Source organism: Pleurodeles waltl, chromosome 12 (genome assembly GCF_031143425.1).
Source record: "Pleurodeles waltl isolate 20211129_DDA chromosome 12, aPleWal1.hap1.20221129, whole genome shotgun sequence".
In the NCBI taxonomy this organism is placed as follows: domain Eukaryota; kingdom Metazoa; phylum Chordata; class Amphibia; order Caudata; family Salamandridae; genus Pleurodeles; species Pleurodeles waltl.
Genome location: NC_090451.1, coordinates 684,267,103 through 684,290,376, shown reverse-complemented (window position 1 = coordinate 684,290,376; position 23,274 = coordinate 684,267,103). Strand labels below are relative to the sequence as shown.

Genomic DNA, 23,274 nt, shown 5'->3' with positions numbered 1-23,274 from the left:
TTGGGGAACACCCTAGAGGCACTAGTAAGGCCAAAAGGTAGCACAGCGAACTGATCATTCTTGTGATCTACTGTGAAGCGCAGGTAGCACCTGTAGGAAGGCAGGACGACAATGTGGAAATAGGTGTCCTGCAAGATAAAATCTTCCATCCAGTCCCTAGGGCAAAGAAGCTCTAAGCCACGGTTAGCATGCCAAATCTTTCACATCTGATCATGAACTTTGCTGCCCATCACCTGTCAGCAATAGCTTCGAAGAGTATGGTCCGGGTCTCATCCAGAACCATGGGAAACGGTTGCGCACACAGTATGGGAATAAGGGCCTAGTAAGCATGCACTGCTCGATTACCCCAGTGCCAGGCTGGTGGAAAAGAAAATTCTCTTAGTGGTGGCGTAGTAGTGAATGCTCTGGGATTGATTTGGTAAGTGGATCTGGTAAGTTGGTCCGGGAAGTTGAGGCCTGGACCACCAGGCTTTCTGGGGTTGGGTGTTGGGAGACAAAGGTTGGGTCCCCAGGTAAGCGATGATGGTGAGCAATGATCCCATGAACAGGTGGGGAGGGAAGGGGGGGGGCTGTTCAGGACGTGGCCCAGGCCCTGAGCAAGACATCAGTGAGAGCTGTGTTGAAGGGTAGTAAGGTTTCTGAAGGGGATACCCCTGGATGAAGCACCTCTGTCAAGACACCGGTCTTCACTTGTTCTGTGGGCAACATTAGGTCCAGGAACTCAGCCACCCTCCGGACCAACCTATCAAAAGAAGCTCCTTCCTCCGTAGCCAGTGTGGGAGGAGAGAGGAGTCTGGTGTCTGGTGAAGAGTCCAGACCACTGGCATCAACCAGGTCTTCATACCATTTGTCTTCAGCCATGGGCTCTGCTAGGGGTTCAGGGTAGGAATAGGGATCCTCAGATCCCCTCCATTCATGTTTCACAGTGAGCACTTCAGTGAAATGGGGCTCCATCTCCAATTCAGGCTGTGTGGGCCTGGTTGGTACCGGAACCAATGTAATGCGATGCCGGTCAGGCTTCGTATCTGAGTTGAGAATCACAATGGGCTTGGCACCACCAAAGGGTGCCAGCAGCGCCAAGAACCACAGCACTGAAACAGTTTCCAGAGGAAGGCTCAAAGCCACTGCCGAGGCCGATCTGGATTTGCCAATGGATCCTGAAGGGTCGACTGACACCGAGGGCAGACCCCTCGGCATAGCCCCAGTTGAAGAATCTTTCGAACCCATAGGACCCGATAGGGAGCCATAGGCGTTTGGCTGTCCAAAAATAAGGCTCATGGCCTCATAAATCTCTTAGAGTTGGGGTGTGGAGGGGTTGCTTCCATCCCTGGAAATTCAGGGAAGCGCAGAGAAGACCCAGTTTCTGATGCTGGCTGCACAGGAACCACCTGAAAGCAAGGTCAGGACTTGTGGTGTTGTTCTCTTGCACCATTCGAAAAATGGGAGTGATGCGGAGAAGTAAAGAGTGCTTCATCTTCTTGGACTTATGGGATTTATCTGATTAAGTCCGGAGCGCCACGAGGATGAACGCAAGCGACTCCAGGAGTGGCCTGAGACCTGCCACATGACTGAGCCCTGGAGCAGTGCAGAGTTACATGGCGAGCGGCCAGGAGCTTCATGGCCTGCTCGTGGATGGCCTTGGGGGTTTATGGTCCTGCACTCCACACAAGGCGCAGTCATAGTCCCCCTACAAGCACCACAAATACACCAAGTGGGGATCCGTCGACAGGCTCCAAAAGACTTGAACCCGGTGGGTTTCTTCAAGCACATCTTCTAAAAAATTAGAAAGAGTCACACCAGTCGTCGACAAAACGTTTAAAGAATTCAGTCATAAAGTGACTGAGGGGAGCTCAATCTAGTTCTGCGCTGATGGCAAGGATTAGAAGGAATTGAAGTCAGCATGCTGGGATGGCACCTAAATAGGCACTGCGCATGTCACTTCCAGCACAGACCATGCCAATTTCAGGGTCCAGTCTGACACCTGGGGAATATTCTAAGGTAAGGAATCTTTGGTTAGCATTCTCTATCAGATATATTGTGTATTGCCAGTACTTCAACATATCTCTTCCATACCTGAGGATCTCATCCTCAAGCTCCTGTAGTTTTCGCTTGCCAGCTGCAATGTTAATAACCAGTGAATCCTTTTGTTCTTCTAGCTCAGGGCGTTCTTTCCGCACCACAATTCCCAGCAGTTGAGCCTCCAAGCCCTGAAAAGGAAGAAGGGAGTGAAGCGTAGCTATGAATATACCTGCACAGTTTTCTTCCACTTAACTTATTTACAAAACAAAAGAGGAACACTAAAATTTCAAAGCCAGCCTGTGAAGCTTCTGTCATTTTTAGGTTTTCATTGGAAATCTGCAAATATATAAAACAGGTAAATGAGGCAATTTAATATGATTAAAAATATTAGTGATCTGTGATCCCACACAAAGGCAGAAATATTACTATTCATAAATTTAGTGACAATCCCATGATGGAGAAAGGACTGTCAATCACATCTTTGAGATTATCCATTCCTTTTGGCCAGCAGTGCTCTGATTCAATACCCGAATTCTATTATGATCTAACAACCATAACTTGTTTAGTTTACACAGTTTCAGTTTATGTGCTTCAAGACTCCAAGGATAGCAACAAAACATTTAAACATACAAGAAAGATAATATTTAAAAGCTATTTAAAATTACAATTTCCATACAATTTTAAAAATACTTTAGTCAAAGTTAAAAAAGGTGGTAACAATAAGAAGGTTCATATGGACCATAATATATGATAATGCTCCTATAGCGCTTGTGATGCTGTTGCTAGTGAACACTGGTTGTAGAAGCTTTAAAACAACATTTTTTAACAATATCCATCAAAATAATAGCAAGATTTAGATCCTGAATCGCTTCTTTATGGCCTAGACTTGCAAATTCACTAACAACTGATTGAAGGGGAAGCCCCCTTGTTCACAATAAAAACGTGAACCTCTGTACTTTGTGATTCAGCAGCATTGCTATATAAATCTAAAGCTCTTTTAACATTGCATATTGTTCCTGTTCTGTACAATGTCAGCCTATAGCAATGTAAAATGTTTGCTTTTAAACAGTGTTTTGTAATCCTATTCTTCATATCCACTTTCATTTGACATTTTGTAAATCAGCTTTGAACATCAAACAGGGACAAACTGATATGTTGAAATTGTACATGAATTTCTGATCACTACTGGTGTTCAATGCTAGCTTCTCCTTAACTAAAGTTTGTAAGGAATTATTGGAACCAAGATGTGTTTAGCACATCCAGAATATTATTGTCCCTAAGGCGTTCAAATAGTTTATTCACTAAGCTAAATTCTAGCTGAAAGGCTTCCACCAGTACAATTTATTTCAAGGAACATAAGCTTTTCAATACATTATCCTCTATTTTACTGAACAAGGAGAAAGGCACAACATCTATATGTTTAATCATATATAAATGCATAGTATGCAACTTAATATTATAAGCCCTTAAAAGAAGGAAAAAATGCAATTGTTCACAGATCTGTTATAGGCATGAGTGCCCCGCAGTCCAGTAGAGCCTTCTAGTTAAGTTTTCAATACGGAGACTATTGGGCAGATTCTAAGTGAAAAAAAAGCTTAAATATACATAATAAGATAGCCTTTCTAATAATTCAGTCCTTTAACAAAAAGAGATGCATTTCTGGTGCTTTGTAAAAATCATTATTTTATACTTAGAAACCACTGAGGTGCTATTAAGAATACATCAGTTAATATCTCAATCACACTGAACTCTAATCTCAGTGAGATAGAAAGTGATTGTATCATCAGCATATCTTCAAGTGTGGACTGGAGTGGAGCCTGGGGGGGGAGGGGTAGTCTTTCTTATGCACTAAACGTTTGTGGAAAATCATGTAGGTACAAAACAGAAGCTGGCCAATTGAGACCATTGTTTTAATCCATATTGTGTTTCAGTTGATGCGGTCAAAACTTTGTCTGCTGTAATTAGTACTCTCGAGTACACTGTGTATTAGAAAGCAAGGCAATTAGTAGTTTCAAAAGCCCGGGGGAAACTTTACATGAGCCATTCTTGGACCAGAGAATAAGTTCACATCTTTTCTATTCATTGGTGTTAGGCCTCATAATCATTAGCTTTTTATCTACTACAATTATCTGATACCAACCGCACTTCTTCTCACTTCGTTTTTTTTAAAAGGGACTACATCTGCAACAAGTCTCTTTTTTTGCATCATATGTTTATTTCAAGAGAAGTCTCTTCAAAGCTAATTAGATTAGCATGTCATAGTAGCATTCCTCCACGTGGCCATCATGTTGTACTCTAACGTACAATGAGGAAAATTAACTTACCTGTTCCTTGACAGCAAAGTTGACAATGGTGGTTTTGGACGAAGCCTCAGGGGTATAATGTGGATTGGACAATTTGGTAGTAATATAGAAACGGAAAGCAGGATTGTACGCAATTTCCTTGTCGCCAATCTTTATTTGCAGCCGTCCAGCTGTATAAAAAATGGAAAAGAATCAAAACTTCACCCTGGGACAAATAACAAAATATAAATGACAATAGATGCAAAGACAAACACTAATTATGAGACCCACTTGAAATGTCCACATTTCACATAACTTGTGCAAGCTAAAGCAGGACAAGTGTTATTTTGGTATAAATAGCTGCTGTTAGGTGATACAGAGCTTGACTAGAGCAAGAACATAGACCAAACTCTTAGTGCAAAACACCAGAGTGCAGATGACCAATACAGTAAGAGTAAGAAGCAAGACACAATGGGGCATCTAAAGGAGTATAGGTGAAAGCAAATGGAGGGCACATTGATACATTCAATAAAGGACACAAATGGCATTGAAAGTGGCAAGAAATTACAGATATCTTTTATTTACTGTATACAGTGTAAGGGGAGTCCTCAGTACACCAAAGCAGTTACTTTCTCTAAATCATTTTATGTAGATGTATTAACCTTGGAGAATAAGAGACTGCTGTAAATCCCAACAATGCCATTTAACACCACACAGGGTTTGTTGGTCAGGCAGAGTGGCAGATTAGTATGTTAATAAGAACTTTAAGGGCTATGGCCCTCATTATGACTTTGGCGGTAACTGCCGCCTATCGCCACGGCGACGGCTGCCAACATACTGTTGCCGTGGCTACCACTGCCCACCTGCATGGAATTCCGCCAGAAGGCTGGTGGAATACCGTCGACGATCATGGCAGCTGCTGCCAGCAAAACACCGCCGACCGTATCATGAGCCATGGTACGGCCTGGCGGTGTTTTGCTGGTGGACGCTGCTGCTGGCAGCAATGCTGCGTCCTATCTCCTGCAGGAGGACCCCCTGCAAGCTGTTAAGTCGGGTTCTCTGACAGGAAAGAGGGGTGGGGGTGGTGTGTGCGTGTGTGGGAGTGTTGTGTGTGTGGGTGTCTGTTTTTGTATGCGTGCATGCAGATGTGAGTCGCGTTGAATGAGTGCGTGAATGACTGAATGTGAGACTACGTGTATGTAGTGTGTTGTGAATGCCTGTGTGTGACAATGTATGTTGGTGTGTGGGTATGTATGTGTGCATGCATGGGTGTATGTGGGTATGTGTGTTTGTGTGATTGTGTATGTGTGAGCATGTGGGTGAGTAAATGTGCGGGGGCAGGGGAGGGTGGAGGAGGACTGTGGAGGGGGAGGGAGAACCCCTATCAGTGCCAGGGGAGGAATTCCCTGGCACTGATTGTGCCCACCGCCATGGTTTTTGTGGCAGTACACTTGCTACGAAAACCACAGCGGTAAGCGGGGTCATAGTCCCGAGGGTGGGATTGTGACGGCCGCCTGGCTGGAGACCGAAGTCTCCAGCCCAGCAGCCATTACCACCCTGGCGGACAGAGTGGTACATTGGCCGTTTGGCTGGAGTCAAACCCCCAATGTCATAATTTGGAAAAAGGTACCGCCAGCCTGTTGGCAGTACCTTTCCCCAAATTACCGCCGTCCGCTAGGGTTGTAATGAGGGCCTATATATTTTGATAATTAATGTGTAATTTCACAATTCTTTTTAATTTCTTTACTGTTAAGTTTACTGGAAGAGTCCAATTTTAAGTTATGATTTGTATTTTAGATGACACATAGTGAATGACAACTCTTCTTGGGGCTTGCATCAAGTTCCTATGGCTCTGCTTGATGTCAAGTGTGATGTCATAGTATGATGCCCAGTTCCACAAATGACGTCACAATCTGGACTTAAGTTCCAGAAGTAATGTCACAGCCGGCTCTCTGTATTCTCTACATTTTGTAACTTGAGTCTCAAAAGATGCATGTGTAGCTTGCACTTCTGACCGCTGATTCCTCACTTTGTGAATACCCCTATGCACTAGACTGGATCTGCAGATTCTTCTAAAAACTACATATGCGCACCAGTAGGTGGCATCATCTCTCTCTATGTCTGATCTGCCCCACCCCAGAGTAACGTTGGAGCCACACATATGAGTCACCTCTTGCTCGATGACATCTGTTCTTTTATTCATGTGCTTTTGGAAGTGGATCCAAAACTCACTCTCAAAACATGTTCTCGTCTTATTGACACTTTTTGTCAAATATTTTCTCTACAGAGTGCTAATTATGTGCCATCCGAAGGCTACAGGTTTAACCCTTTAAGGGAATGTCAGAAGCAGAGGTCTGTGAAATATCCCCACCAGGTATAGCTATTGGTCCTAGGCTCTACACATGACTCCAAGTCTTGCAGGGACTGCACCCAGATGAACCTCAAAGCGTTCTGGAATCACAAAGCCAAGCTCTTAGTGCAGTCCTGGTCAAAGTCGAGGAAGTGGACCCATTCCTGTTCCTGAGCCGGTTCAAGCAAAAGGTCCCCTTCACACTCCAAGTTGTAAGGTAAGTCTCAATCAAAAAAGAAACACAAGACATTGAAGCTTGATTCTGTCTCATCCCGTCACTCTCCTTAAAAGGTGCATGGGTGTCAAGGTGCCTACCGATCTCTGTACTGGTCCCCTACCTAGGAACAGATCCCACAGCTTATGCCAATGCAACCTAAATTCCCGGGTCTGTAGGCAACTCTGCAACAAGTTGAGACCTTCAAGGAAGCCATGCTGTGCATTTTTGGCACCCTTCTGGCTTGCCTTCGGGCCTCAAGGACATGAGGCAGTCTACAGGCAGGCTACCATTGGCAGGTCTGTCCTTGATGTAATCTGTCTCTTGACTCTACTGTGGTGTCTGCCACAAATCTGGGTCCAAAACACACCATAACTTCAATCCAGCACCAGATTCTTTGCCTGTCCCTCCTGAGGCATAGCCAGCACTAATGTCTGAGGAAGAGCCCATTGTCTTATTGAATTTGAAAGCAAACCCAATACCACCTCGGCCGAAGTCAGCCCCTTCAAACCATTTGGCGCAGCTGGTCCAATCTCATTTCTTTACCTAGAACGCTCCACATTCCTTTTGTTTCACACTCGGAGCACAGCCAGCACTGGGGAAGCCAGGTTTGATGTATCCCACTATTACAATGAGGACAGTCTGTTCATGTACCTTTAAGAAGCCACTGGGTTAGGCATTTCCTCTAATACTAGGTGGAACTCAACCCATGGCCCATCAACAGAGGAACCTTCTTCTTTTGCTGTGGCAGTCAGACGGATTGCAGAAGTTTTAGACTTACAACTGCCAGAAGTGAAAGCTAATGTCCTACAACTTGGACATATTTCTACAGTACCACTCCTATCTTCTAGTGAAGCCCTGAAGGACACACTCATGGATACTTGGACCAAAACTGTCTCCTTCCCAACAGTCAACAGAAAGGTTGCCAAAAGATACATATCTGCCTCTGGTGATCCTCCTTTCCCAATGCAATACGCTATGCTTCAAAGTTTGGAGGTCCCGACGCTGGCAAGTAGGCTCAACTCTACCTCATTCCCCCTACACCTCAAGATAGAGGATCAAAAAGTTTAGAGGTTTTCAGGAAGAGAATCCTCTCCTCACTTAGCCTCGCTTTCTGCTCTGTAAGTGCCAGTTTGCCTCCTCGGAAGAAACCGGCATGTGTTGTGAGATATGGTCAGCGAGATCTTCCTAACATCACTAAAGAAATCCACATCAACCTTGTGCACATTATCCAAGATGGTCAGGATGCAGCAAAGTATGTCATCCGTTCTGGATTGTCACCACTGATGGCTTGGGCAGGGCATCCAGTGTGGCATCCTGCACCACGCATGGATGAGTTCCCCGGCTTCTCGGGTGACATTTAACCGTCACTAATAGATATTTCATTTGATTGCATCTGTGTCTTTGAAGATAAAATAGACTCAGTCCTAGAGTGCTTCAAAGAAAGCAGGGCCAAAGAATGCTCCCTTGGTTTTCCTGCACCCGTGTGGCAGAATCCCCACATTTTTCCCCCCTATCAAGGCTTCGGAATGGGCTTAGTGTAAAGACAATGCCAGGGTCTACATCTACAGCAACATACATCCCCAGTCCTTTTCAAGGCTGATGTCAGGGATCCGGCCAAAAATATCCAGGCTCTTAGGGGTGACGCACTGCTCCCTGCACAGCATTCTGAAATGTGAACTGGTCTGATAATATGTACATACACCTCTTGCTATGATCTACAACATTATACCAAAGAAAATGTGATATAACAGAAAATAAAGGGATGGGGGAAATAAATATTTTAGCTCACCGTCACTGAAACAGGTTTCGAAGGACCAATTGTCCAACGGCTGCATCCCGAAGTGACTCCATGCTGCGTGAAGGTGTGAGTTGTTCTCCACGTCGCAGCACGACAGATGTCTTTAATTGAGACACCAGCAAACAGTGCACAGGATGCAGAGATAGCTCTAGTAGAATGTGCTCTTACAGTTGTGTTCAATGGCCTTCCTGCTTTCTGATGGCAAAATATGATTGCGTCCTTAATCCATCGGGATATAGTCTGTTTGGTTACCGGGTGACCTTTCCTAGTAGCACTGAATGCTACAAACAACTGGGTGGACTGTCTGAACAACTTTGTCCTGTCCAGGTAGAATTTTATGCATCTTTTTAGGTTGAGTGAATGGAGAGTTCTTTCCGCAGCAGTTTGCGGGTTCGGGAAGAAAGTTTTGAGCACCACTGGCTCATTGATATGGAATTTGGAAGGTACTTTGGGCCCGAACTTTGGATTGGTGCGCAGGATGACTCTGTCCTGTCTGAACTGCAGAAAAGGTTCTTGTATAGTGAAAGCTTGAATTTCACTAACTGCGCGCCAAAGTAAGGGCAAGAAGAAGAGCCAACTTTCAAGTGAGGTACTTAATGTCTGCCCTTTGAATCGGCTCAAAAGGCTCCTTCATAAGCTGGCCAAGGAAAATGTTAAGTTGCCATGCCAGTGGCGGAATTCTCACTGGAGGAAAAGATCTGAAGAGACCTTTGAGAAATTGTTTTACCAATCTGAGAGAGTATAAGGATGGTTTGCCTGGCACTCTTCTATACCTAGATATGGCAGCTAGATGGACTCTGATTGAGGAATGGGTTAGTCATGAACGTGCCAGCTGTAATAAATATGGCAACACTGCCTCCGGTGCGGAGGAGAGAGGATGGACCTTTTTGGTTTCGCACCAAATACAAAATCTCTTCCATTTTAGTCGGTAAGACTTGCTGGTACTAGCCACACGTGCATTAGCTAGCACTTCTCTGCACTCCGACGGTAGATCTAAATGGCCAAATTCATTGTACTCAGGAGCCATGTGTGCAAACTGAGAGATATGGGGTCCGTGTGCCTCACTTGCCTCTGATTGATGGTAAGCAGGTCCGGGATTGGTCTGAGCCTGATGGATGGAGAGGCTGACAGGAGGAGCAACTCCGTGTTTACGGTTGACTCGGCCACGCTGGAGCTATGAGGATCAGTTGGCAGGGTTCTGACTTCATCTTCCTAATCACCCTTGCAAGGAGAGGAATCGGAGGAAAAGCGTACGCATAGATCCCTGACCATGCGATCGAAAATGCATCCCCACATGACTCCTGTTGGTGATGCCAACTTGCAGAATGTTGGCATTTGGTGTTCCGGGAGGATGCAAATAGGTCCAGATTTGTTTTTCCCCACTGGTCGAAAATCCGATCTAGCGTCCTCTGGTGTTACTCCCTCTCGTGGGAGGATGTGGTGAGTCAGCTTAGCAAATCGGCAATGGTATTCTGCAGGCGTGGGACATGCGCCGCAGTGATGTGGATGGAGTGGTGAATGCACCATTTCCAGACGGTTTGTGCTTCTTGGGAGAGTATGCGAGACCGTGTTCCTCCCTGCTTGTTTAGGTAGTGCATTGTGGTGGTGTTGTCTGTCCTGACAAGCACCGCTGACCCTCGTATCCTTGGAAGGAAGGCTTACAGGGCATAATGGACCGCCCTCAACTCAAGAAGATTTAAGTGGAACGAACGGTGAGAGGGTGGCCACTTGCCGCTTACCCGAAGGTCCTGCAAACATTGCGCTCCATCCTGTGTGCGATGCATCCGTCGTGACAGTCCCTGGAGGAACTTGTGCGAAGAAACTGAGACCTTTGGAAATGTCCTCAGGAATCGCCCACCAATTCAGAGAATGAACCAAACGTGGCGTGACGAGGATGGTATCCTCGAAGGAACCTCGTGCTTGTATCCATTGTTTGTCCAGTTCTTCTTAGAATTGGATGCATTCGGAGGCGGCAGAATGGAATGAGGCTGATACATGATGACATCATGTCCAGCAAGGACTTCTACTGCCGCACTGAAAGACACCTTTTTCTTTGACACGCCTTGCCAGATGTGTTAGCTTTGTTTTTCTGTCCGGCGCTAGATAGGCTTTGGCTCGTTGAGTGTCTAGGATAGCCCCTAGGAAGGCTAGACGAGTGGATGGCTGCAGGGACGATTTTTCTTTGTTAAGTGTAAGGCCTAATTCCTCGAAAAGGCGCAGAGTCGCCCTGACTGAACTCTCTGCTGTCTGGATATCTGGAGCTTGGACCAACCAGTCGACGAGGTAGGGAAAGACTTGATGTTTGTTTCTCCTTAGGTAGGCCGCCACTGGCACTAAACATTTGGGAAAGATTCATGGTGCTGAACGTAGGCCAAAGGGAAGGACCTTGAACTGGAAGTGTTTGCCGTTGACCACAAACCTCAGGTACTTTCTGTGGAGCGGATGAATGGAAATGTGAATGTACGCGTCGTGAAGGTCCAGAGAGGCCATGTAGTGTCTGCTTTGTTTAGAAGTTGGAGGACGTCTTGGAGGGTGACCATCAAAAATGTCTGCTTCTTGAGGTATTTGTTTAACTTCTGTAAGTCCAGAATTGGCCGCCAGAGGCGAGACTTTTTTCGGATGAGAAAGAAACAGGAGTAAAATCTCTTCCCCTTCTGGGAATGCGGAACAGACTCTATATCCCCTTTCCTGAGCATGGTAGCTACACTTCCAGGCAAAGTAGACGAAGGTGTTTTTGATGAACCTGTGATGGAGGCAACGAAGGGGGCATTTGGGTGAATTCTAATAGGTGTCCAAAACGGATTCCATCCAGCACCCACTTGTCTTTAGTTATTTGCTGCCAGCGTTGTAGATGATGTTTCAGTATTCCATGATAAATTGTAGGAGGAGAGCAAACAGGCCGTGTCGTTAGGCAGTCATTGCCTACGCATGGATTCTTTAGATTGACGCCCCTGTTTGGTCTTGTGGTAGGGCCTGGTATATGCTGCTGGAGGTGGTTGCCTCGGCTGGTACTGTGTTCTAGCAGGCTGAAATGTGGATGAACAGGATGGGTACCTATATTGTTGGTATCCACCACGAAAGGACGTCTGACCTCTGCCTCTTGCACCCCGAAAGGGCACTTTCCTATATTGCAGAGTGCCCAGGGATTTAGATGTTTCTGTATCGGCCTTGATGGCTTGAAGGGCATCGTCGACGTGTTCGCCAAATAGAGGTTCTCCGTCGCATGGAAGGTCTAGGATTTTTGTCTGTACTTCTGGCTGAAAGTTGGTGGCTTTAAGCCAACCTTGCCGCCTCAACACCGCAGAACCAGCGAGTAGTCTGAAGCCCATTGCAGCTATGTCTAGCACACAATCAATTATTTCCGCTGAAGATCACTGGCCTTCGATAAGAGGTTTTCTAGCTCCTGCTTTGGAGGTGTCTGGGAGCTCTTCTAGTGATTGGGATACATCAGACCAGAGCTGTCGATCTTATCTGCCTAGCAGAGCAAGGGAGTTGGCTGCTCTTACCACAATAGCGGACATGGGGGAAAAACGCTTGCCAATATTATCTAGGTGCCTTCCTTCTTTATCTGGTGGTGATGTTAATGGCGTAGAGGGGTTCCTGGAGCGACGTTGGGCAGCCTGTGATATCACGGAGTCCGGCTTCGGATGTCCTGAGAGGCAGGCCGGGGCATCCTCTGTTGGCTTATATTTTTCATCCAATATCGGCAGAACCGCAGGGACTGTTGCTGGACTCTGCATAATCTTTAGGCCTTGGCTCCACACATGGTCTATGATGGGAATAGCTCTGACCATTTTTCTGTGGGGTTCTTTGAAGTCATATAGGAAGCAATCCTGCTGAGTCGCGGGCATTGGGAGATCGAACCGCTTGCCGGCACACTCAAGCAGGTTATGGAAGCCACCTATATTCTCAGGCGGAGACTCAACCATAGGCGCTGTAGTCAAGGCAGAAGCCGGTATAATATAATCATCCCACTCATTAGTGGCAGGCTGTATCTCACCTTCCTCCATATTCTCATCAGAGGATACCTAATGTCTTGGTGTGGAAAGCACAGACTGCTGTGATCTTGGTTGAGGAGCGTGATGCGGCTGTTGCAAGAGAGGAGTTGCTGGCAGAGGCCGAAGCAACAGCTGCTGTACCGACAAATGCTTAGGTGGAATGCGTTCTTGATAATCCGCCAACATTGCCTGCAAGTCAGAAACTAACCCAGGGAGAAGAGCGACCAATGGCGGCTGCTCATAATATCCTTGGGTGTAGTATGAAGCCTCATCAATTGCGAAAGGCTGCTGGCGACTCCAAAAATACCCTCCTCATCCGAGTCATCTTCATCCAAAAGATGCGAGGGTAAAAAGCAGGAAACCTTGCTAGACAATGTAACAGAGGGCATTAGATGATATTTTTTTGCCCTCCTGCGAGTATCCTGGTCTCCTGACGACAACAGAGGCAACAAATCTGGTCTCCATACGTTTACTGCAGTCTTCGTCGTTGACGAGAGCATCGCTGCATCGACCTTCGGCAGCGGTGGGAACGTCAACAGTAGAGTCGTTGTCGACGGTAAAAGTGTCGTCGACGGTAAGAGTGTCGTCGACGGTAAGAGTGTCGTCGACAGCTGGTGTTCTGTCAATGAAGCCATCGTCGGTGAAAACAGCGCTGATGAGGACGTTGACAGCGGGAATAGCGTCGATGAGGCCATCATCGGTGGGGTCATCGACAGTGTGACTGCCAACGGTGAAGCTACAGGGCGTGTCGTCGACGAGGACGAACATATCATTGACGAGGAGCCGGATCTCGCCATAGAGATAGACATTGTAGCAACTTTAGATGTCATCGTCAATACCTGAGCCATCAACGGCACCATTGTCGACGATGACCCTGTCTATGGCGCAGAAGTTGGTTTCTTGAAAGTATGTTTTACTTTCAGTGGTGGTGTCGACGGCTGAGAAACAGCCTTCTTTTGGGACTTAAAGCCAGAAGCTTTTATCTTCATCTTTGAAGGGCTACCAGACTTTGAGGATGCCTCAGCAGATGTTTTAGCCACTTTTCTTGGTGTTTCTTCTGAAGAGACTTCAGATTGTCGTTTGACAGGTGTTTTCACCACAGAAACAGAAGAAGAGGCACTGTCCTCATCAGAGACAGGGTTGTCCCTAGATTTTAGTTTCTGGAGCCAGATAAGAAGACGACCCTCTCTATCCTTAAGGGTCTTGGTAGAAAAAGTTCTACATACCTTGCAGTCTTTAGGTTTATGGCTCGGACAGAGACAATAAATACATTCTTTGTGTTGGTCATCAACATGCAGCCTTTTCTTCATGCATGTAGCACAAGCTCTGAAGAGCCCTTTCTTAGGTGTCTCTGACATGGTTGTCAGTTTGAATTACCTTGAAGTAATCCTGAAGAGAGAAATATCCAAATCCACTTCAAACAGTACTTCTGAGAGAAAAACTGAGCAGAGCTCAGAGGAGACTCCTTAGCACAACGAGCAGTGGAAAATCTTAGGGAAATCAGCTCCTCACAGAAGGGTTCTAAGGGGTGGTGAGAGCTGATTGGTTGTCTCTTAAGTTTGGTCCTTTTTTATAAAATGACTGTGAGACGTTACTAAATTAGCCTAGTGCCTCTGAGTTTGATATACAATTTAATGTGGTTTTGTATTACACCGGAGGCTCCCATCTCGACGACGGGGAATGATTCAAGCATTTGAATCTATGAAAGTTCTAATATTGGAGTAAAGTCTTGTCTCCACATCAATCTGTTGAAGTTGCAGGCAGTTTGCTTGGTGTTAAAAGTCTTCCCACTGTCCATCAAAGGAAGGCTAGTTCATGACCTCACAGACACTACCACTGCCATGTGATACTGCAACAAGCACAAGGGAGTGGGTCCTGAGTTGGCAGGGCATTTTACTGGTTGTGAAACACCCGTTAGGATCTTGAAAGCCAGGGTGGCTGAACTAATTCAGCAACATCTGGTGGATCATAAATGGCAGTTACATCCAAAGGTGGAAGGTGCAGGACATCTTCCAGCAACGGGGAGTGCCCTGGCTTTCTTTGCCATCGCCAAAAATGTGCAGTTCAACACTTTTGCATGTTGGATTTTCGAAGAAGGCTCTGTCTTAGGGACACATTCCGCCAACAGTGGTGCATTGGACTCCTGTATGTCTACCAGCTGCAACTTCTCATGCCCCAAGTTCTGGAGAAGATCAAGAATGACCAGGCCCAAGTTAATTCTAGCAGCTCTGGATTGGTGTTGTGTCAGAAACTTCCTGCAATAAGCATCTGTTGTCCAATCAGGCTGGTGCTTCATGAGAATATTCTGTGGGAGCAACACAGAAGGGGTCCTGCACCCAGGCTTGTGCAATCTACACCTCCATGTGTAGAGGCTGAGAGGCGACAGAGGCTGAGAGACGACAGAGTCTGAGCGTCAACAGTTGACTGTCTTTGACTTCCCTCCTGAAGTAGTTGATGTCATTCTAGCAGCCAGGTGTTGGTCTACAAAATCTGTTTACAGATGAAGGCTGGACCAAGTTTGTGGCCTCTTGTAATTCCCGCCACACCAACCCATCACAAGTAATACAGTCAGAGATTCTGCTTCTTGTCCTGTGTCTAGCTCAGCAAGGACATAACATAGGCACAGTTAATGGTCATTTTTCAGCTTTTTTGACCTTTTTGCATTTACTAGACCAACTGTCCATTTTAAATCACCTGTTGTGATGCATTTCCTTAAGGGTCTCGTCCATATAGTCCCACCCAAACCTTCTGTAATGCCACAGTGGGACCTTAATTTGCCTTCACATTACTGACGGGTCCTCCATTTGAGCCGATTGCACTCCTGCCCTTTGCATTTACTGGCTCTCAAAACCAAATAGTCTTTCACATAGCGATCATCTCAACCTGCAGCATGAGTCATCAACAGGCTCTCTTCGTTCAACACCTTTTTTCTGGACAAACTGGCGTTGTGGACTAGGGCAGCATTTTTGCAGAAAGCTGCGATGTCCTATCATGTCGGACAATTACCCTTCCAGGATTCTGTGCTCCAAATCATTACTCAAAAGTATGGGACTCCATGGCTTGGATCCCAAAAGAGCACTCAGCTTTTACATCAATTATACCAATGGAATAGAACATGACGTCTTTCTGGGGTTCGGTTTGACAACAAAAAATGTTACAACAGTGCCAAAAAACAAAAGGGCCAATCAAAAAAGTCCCCCCAAAAATTTGTAGCGCGCGCTACTCAACCGTGAGGGTCTCAAGGCGCTGAGGCAGGGGAAACGGGGGGGGGGGGCAGGGAGGGTCACTGATCGAACAACCATGTCTTGAGGTTCTTTCTGAAGACCAGTAGGTCTTTGGTTTTGCGAAGGTCGGTGGGGAGGGAGTTCCAGGTTTTGGGGGCGAGGTAGGAGAAAGACCTGCCTCCTGTGGTGGTGTGTTGGATGCAGGGGACTGTGGCTAGGGCGAGGTCGGCTGATCGGAGGTTGCGTGTGGGAGTGTGGAAGTTAACTCTTTCATTGAGGTAGGTTGGGCCGGTGTTGTGGAGGGATTTGTGTGTGTGGATGAGGATCTTGAATGTGATTCTCTTGTCTATGGGAAGCCAGTGAAGGGATTTGAGGTGTGGTGAGATTCGTTCGTGGCGGGGAGGCCAAGGACGAGGCGAGCGGCTGTGTTCTGGATTCTCTGGAGTTTGCGTTTGAGTGTGGTGCCGGCATAGAGGGCGTAGTCCAGTCTGCTGCTGATGAGTGCGTGGGTGACTGTCTTTCTGGTTTCTGGGGGAATCCATTTGAAGGATTCTTTTTAGAGTGCGGAGTGTGTGGAAGCAGGAGGAGGTTAGAGCATTGATTTGCTGTGTCATGGAGAGGGAGGGGTCGAGGATGATGCTGAGGTTGCGTGCGTGGTTTGCGGAGGTGGGTGCGGGGCCTAGGGCGGTGGGCCACCAGGAGTCGTCCCATGTGGTTTTGTTGGGGCCCAAGATGATGATCTCGGTTTTGTTTGAGTTGAGCTTGAGGTGGTTAGTGGTCATCCAGTTGGCGGTGTTGAGGAGAGCGGCGTGTAGGTTGTTTTTTGCGGTGGTGGGGTTGCGGGTGAGGGAGAGGATGAGTTCGGTGTCATCTGCATAGGAGAGGATAGTGATTCCGTGTGCTCGGAGGATGTTGACTAGGGGGATCATGTAGATGTTGAAGAGTGTGGGGCTGAGGGAGGACCCTTGGGGGACTCCACAGGTGATCTTGGTAGTGTTGGAGTGGAAGGGCAGAAGGCGGACTCTCTGGGTCCAGTCGGTGAGGAAGGAGGTGAGCCAGTCTAAGACTTTGTGGCGAATTCCTATGTTGTGGAGGCGTGTGCGGAGTGTGTGGGGGCAGACGGTGTCAAAGGCTGCGGAGATGTCTAGGAGGATGAGTGCGACGGTCTCGCCTTTGTCGACTTTGGTCCTGATATCGTCAGTGCATGCGATGAGGGCGGTTTCTGTGCTGTGGTTCTTGCGGAACCCAGATTGTGAGGGGTCAAGAGTGTTGTTTGCTTCGAGGAAGTGCGATAGGTGGGTGTTGACTAATTTCTCTACAACCTTGGTGGGGAAAGGGAGGAGGGAGATGGGGCGGTAGTTGGAGAGGATCTCTTGGTCGGCTTGTTTTTTTTTTTTTAGGAGGACGGTGATTTCCGCGTGCTTCCAGGAGTCTGGGTAGGTGGCGGAGTCGAAAGAGGAGTTGATTATGTTGTAGAGTATGGGGGCGATGGTTGGGCTAGCTTTGTTGTAGATGCAGTGTGGACAGGGGTTGGAGGGGCCATATCAAGGTGGTTGGTCCTCTCTCTACAGATCTGCTACAAACAGGCCAAGAGAATCAGTTGCTGGACAGCTCATTCAACTGCAGCTAAGGCTACTATCACTGCATTGGCACACGCGTACCTGTTGTGAGCATCTGTCAGACCCTTCACCTTCAGAAGTACTACTTTGATATCTAGTCACAAAGTCAGAATAAGCGGTACAAAGTATCCATCAGAAAACAAGGTACTTTCCTCCGGTAACGCTCTTTCTGGTTGGTACTCTATCTAACCACAGATTCCTCACTGCCTTCTCTGTTCTATCAAATAGACTCTTCACCATTCACAAAAAAGATCTCAGTCTAGAGATCTGCACACTGTCATCACTTATCAGTTAGTAAGCTTTGCGTCTGCAAGCGCAGAGAGAGTCAAGAAGGATAAGTTACTTACCTGTAAATCCTAGTTCTCTTCCAGGGGTATCCTCATCAAAGTCATAAACATTGAATATTCCCGCCTTTGTGCGGGGACCCCGGAGCATATATAAAATACACGCATATAAAGTATGAAATATGCACGAAAAATATATATAGCATTTTTAGTAGACCAATTTTCATACTAAACTCATATATACATGTGTAAAACAGCAATGCAGGCTATAATCATAAACAGGCTAAAATGCTTTATTTCTATGGAGGTTTTTTTACAAAATTAAATTAAGAGAAAAAATATTTCAACCAAAGCCCCAAAACTGGGCCTAGGGAAATAAGCAGTAGTAATCATCAGAGAAAAAGATAAAAAACTACATTGAAAAACAATGGAGCATTCTTAGCCAATAGGCTGCATGCAGGTTAACAGAGGAGAACCATAAAAACTTTGGCACCGTGCCTTTAAGACCCTGAGCACCTCCAGAATCCCACCATGCCTCAGGGGTGAAGGAGAGGTGACAGTTGGTTCACAGTTAGGTCAGTACTTTTTTACGGTGACAGGCTGTGTAGCCGATTCGAAAGATAGTGTGTCCTGCACTTCTAAGAGACGTGCGTCCGGGGAGGAGGGTGGGTTGTTTATGACTTTGATGAGGATACCCCTGGAAGAGAACTAGGATTTACAGGTAAGTAACTTATCCTTCTCTTCCAGGGGATCCTCATCAATAGTCATAAACATTGAATAGATTAGCAAGCCCATCCCTTGACTCTGCAGACTGTCCAATAGAAGTGCAGGAATAGATATGTATCATGCAAACAAATTTCTCAGAGAGGCCTGCCCAACTTGGGCGTCTGCTCTTGCATCTGAGTCCAAACAGTAATGTCTAGTAAATGTATGTACAGACTTCCATGTAGCAGTCTTACAAATTTCAGATATTGGGACATTATTAAGGAGGGCAGCAGTAGCCGCTTTTCCTCTTGTAGAATGCGCTTTAGGTCTAGCAAGTAGTTGTTTGTTAGCCAACTGGTATGCATTAACAATAAAAGAAACTATCCATCTTGATATGGTTCGTTTAGATGCTGCCTCTCCTGTTCTCAAATGACCATAATTTATAAACAAATGGTTGGAATGTCTAATCAACTTTGTTTTATCCAAATAAAATTTGAGCACTCTTTTCAGATCTAGGGAGTGCAACGCTTTCTCCGCCGGAGTCTCCGGATTGGGGAAGAAAGTTGGTAGAGAAATAGTCTGATTGATGTGGAATTCTGACACCACCTTCGGTAGGAATGATGGGTGAGTTCGCAGAACTACTCTATTGTCATGAAAGACTGTGTACGGTTCTTTGGAGGACAAAGCCTGAATTTCACTGACCCTCCTTGCGGAAGTAATGGCTACCAAAAAAGCTGTCTTCCACGTAAGGTGTTGCAAAGAGGCTTTGTGTATAGGTTCGAAAGGAGGGCCCATAAGTTTTGACAGCACTATGTTCAGTTCCCATGGAGGGGAGGGTTTTCGAATGGGCGGAAAAACTTTTTTAAAACCTTCGAAGAAATCCTTGACTACTGGTTTCGTAAAGAAGGATTCCTGAGAAGGTGACTTACGATAGGCTGTAATGGCAGACAAATGTACCTTAATAGATGATACCTGCAGACCGGACTTTGCCAGATGGAGTAAGTAAGACAGTATGACGTCCTCCTGAGCCCGTATGGGATTTTGACCTTGCTGACAGTACCATATGTAGAACCTCTTCCACTTAAACGCGTAAGAACGCCGCGTGGAAGGTCGTCTGGACTCCTTCAAGATGTTCATGCACTCCTGCGAGAGCCCTAGGTGCCCATACTGCAGGAATTCAGGAGCCATGCTGTCAAGCTCAGAGAGAGTAGGTTGGGGTGCAGTACCCTGCCCACCATCCTGCTCAGAAGATCCGGTCTGCACGGCAGCCTCCTGTGAGGTTGTTCCGATAGGTTGAGGAGATCTGTGTACCAGAATTGACGAGGCCATTGTGGAGCTATGAGAATCATTCTGGTGCTGGATCTGTAAAGTTTGTTGATCACTGCCGGTATGAGGGGAATCAGTGGAAAAGCGTAGAGAAATATCCCTGACCAGTCGATCAACAGGGCATTCCCTCGAGATCCAGGACGGTAGAACCTGGATGCGAAGTCTGGGCATTTCTTGTTTACCTCGTCTGCGAAGAGATCCAATTGAGGCCGACCCCATTGAGCGAAGATGTCTTTGACGACTTCGCCATGTAGGACCCAATCGTGGGCGTCCTCTAGGTGTTTGCTCAGAAAATCTGCTTCCACGTTTTGTTGACCTGGTAGGTGAACCGCTGTAAGCGACACTGCTCTGGCCAGGAGCCAATGCCAGATTGTTTGGGACTCTCGAGATAGGGGTAGGGATCTTGTTCCCCCTTGTCTGTTCAAGTAATACATTGTGGTTGTATTGTCCGTTTGTATTAGGAGAGATTTCCCCTGAATCGATGGAGCAAAAGACTTGAGAGCCAGATGGACCGCTCTGAGCTCCAGCAGATTGATGTGGTACTTCCTTTCGTTGTCGGACCACAGGCCCTGAGCTTGAAGGGGACCTAGATGAGCCCCCCATCCTTGAATAGACGCATCCGTTACCAGAGTGTCGGATGGAATTACCTGGTGAAACGGAGTCCCTACTGATAGGTGAGGTCTGTGCATCCACCATTGCAATGACTGACGTGCTGCTATCGGCAGCCGCACTCTGTCCTCCCAGTGGTCTGTCCTTTGGCTCCAGTTGTTTTCCAACGCCTCTTGGAGGGGCCTCATATGTAGCCTGGCATTCGGGACAATGAAAATGCATGATGCCATGGAGCCCAGCAGAGATGTCACCTGACGGGCCGTAGGTGCGTCGGATCTTAACAGGTCTTGACACTTTTTCTTTATTGAGAATAGTCGTTCCTCTGAAGGATACACTCTTTGGAGCTCTGTGTTTAGTATTGCTCCCAGGTTGTTGAGGTTCTGCGTTGGAATCAAGGTGGACTTTTGGTAGTTGACTTGAAGACCTAGAGACTCGAAAACCTTGAGCACAATGTCCCGATGGGTTCTCGCCTGATCCGGAGAGGAGGCTTTCAGCAGCCAGTCGTCTAGGTATGGGTAAATGAAGATTTTTTGTTTTCGAAGATGTGCCGCTACCACTGCCACGCATTTCGAGAAGACGCGGGGGCAGATTTCAGGCCGAATGGTAGCACTTTGAACTGATAGTGCTGTGAGGCTATCTGGAAGCGCAGGAATTTCCGATGCTTGGGAACTATCGGGATGTGAAAGTATGCATCCGGCAGGTCGATGGAGCACATCCAGTCTCCCTGATGTAGCTGAGGGAAAATCTGGTGAAGAGCCAGCATCCTGAACTTTTGCTTTCTTATGTACTGGTTCAGAAGCCGTAAGTCCGAATTGGTCTGAAAACGCCCTCTCGGCCTTTTTTCGCCACCAGAAAATAACGGGAGTAAACCCCCTTTCCTCTGTGCGCGAGTGGAACTTTTTCTATTGCCTTCTTTCGTAAAAGGGCGAGAGCCTCCTTGCGCAATAGGCTGGTGTGAGACGGATTGCATTTAGCTGGTGGCAAGTGCGGTGGAGGTTGCCTGAAAAGAAGAGAGTAGCCATTTTCGACAATGTTGAGCACCCATTTGTCTTTTGTGATAGAACGCCACTCGTGAAGAAAGTCTGTGATACTTCCCCCCACCGGAGTGGTGCATAGTGTTGAGGGAAGCGAGTCCTCATTGCTTGGCCGGTGCTTTGGGTGTGGACTGTTGTTGTCTACTTGACCCTTGTTCCCTTGTGGCCTTACGAGACTGAAAAAGAGGGCGTCCCTGCCTTTGCTGTGGCCTCTGGGACCAGTGAGGGGTTTGAACCCTCTGCTGGAAAGGGTGCCTGTCATAAGGCCTATACCATCGCCTGAAGTCCTTCTTCCTCTCCAGGCCTACCGCCCTCATGGTGTCCACTTCAGTTTTCATGCGCGCCATTTCTTCGTCCGTATGGGTACCAAACAGCGAGTTCCCGTTGAATGGAAGATTTAGGATGCGCTGTTGTGCTTCCTGTTTTAATCCAGTCATTCTCAACCAGGAAGACCTTCTTGCACAGATCCCATGTGCGTACCCATGTGCAGCTAAGTCTGCCCCATCTGCCGCTGCGCTGATGACTTGGTTGGATACCAGACATCCCTCTTGAAGGATCTCTTGGAAGTCCTGTCTGTCTTCTCTAGGTAATTTTTTTGTGAACCTGTTGAGAGAGTCCCACAGTGAACGGTCATATCTGCCTAGGAGTGCAGACGCGCTGGAGACCTTCATCATAGATGCCGCCGTGCCGCACATTTTTCTCCCCAGAGAGTCTAGATGTCTGCTCTCTTTGTCCGGTGGAACCGTGGAGGATGATGCCACTGAGTGAGTTTTTCGGGCTGCGGCCAATATGACTGAGTCTGGCGGCGGATCCGTTCTGAGGAATAAAGGATCTTGTTCAGGCGCTTTATATTTTTTCAAAATCCTAGCAGGAGCAGATTTGAGGGTGGCTGGCGCCAAAAAAGTGTCCATGGTTGGCTGCAACAGACCAGGCACTAGTGGCAGTAGCTTTTTCGAAACCGCTCTATGCTGTAGAGTCTCAAAAATGACTGATGAGGAGGTTGATGGTTCTGGAACCTCTATGTTTAGCTTCTGTGCTCCCCTGAAAAGCACCTCATTAAAAGTAGTGATGTCATCCACCAGTGAAACTCTAGCTGGTGGAGAATCTGTTAAGGTGGGGGAGTATCGTCTGATGGATGACCCTGACGATGACCAAGAGGGCGACCTTCTGTGTCTTGATCTTGACCTAGATCGTCGCTGGGAACGTGACCTGCTGCGAGACGCTGTAGCAGAGCGCCCAGGACTCGTGGTCGGTTGGCGAGAAGCAGAACGAGCCCGTCCTGCCCGCGCTGTCGGTGATGGCGTTCTCGGGAGAGAGGCAGTAGGAGAGTACATCCGTGAATACTGCGAATCCGGGGTGGCCGTTGGTCTGTTAAGGCTCTCCAACTATCTTGGTGACAAATTGATGGGTGAGACATGCCCCGACGATGCCGCTCTCGAACGAGATGAACCACTCCTTATGGAAACCACTGGAGATGGAGTCGCCTTATCTGCTGGCGGAAGCCGATGTTCTGCTTCCTGCAAGACAGGTAAAACCTGTGTCGACGTCGATAGCCGTAATGACGTCGAAGGGAGCGCCGCCGGTTGTTCCTGCCTCGACGTTGAGTGTCTCGACGTTGAGTGTCTCGACGTCGAACGGCGATCTCTGGACCGCGACCTGCTCGCCGTCGTGTGCCTCGACGTGGAGCGGTGTGTGGCCGACGGCGGATGTCCCCGCTCTCGTCGCTGGGGCGGCCTCGACGTCGTGTCTCTTGACGTCGAGGGGTGCGAGGCCTTCGGCGGCGAATACACGCGACGGTGATGGCTCGAC

The 23,274-nt window shown here is 47.3% G+C and overlaps 1 protein-coding gene across 1 annotated transcript in view; it reads right to left on the bottom strand.

Moving 5' to 3' along the window:
• DNAH2 (dynein axonemal heavy chain 2) overlaps positions 1–23,274 on the bottom strand; it is a 1,666,550-nt gene that overhangs the window by 266,457 nt on the left and 1,376,819 nt on the right. Inside the window, exons 71-72 of the mRNA XM_069218683.1 lie at positions 4,344–4,492; positions 2,074–2,207 (exon numbers count right to left, since the gene is read on the bottom strand). Coding sequence (XP_069074784.1) covers positions 2,074–2,207; positions 4,344–4,492 — 283 coding nt within the window. The remainder of the gene's footprint in view (positions 1–2,073; positions 2,208–4,343; positions 4,493–23,274) is intronic.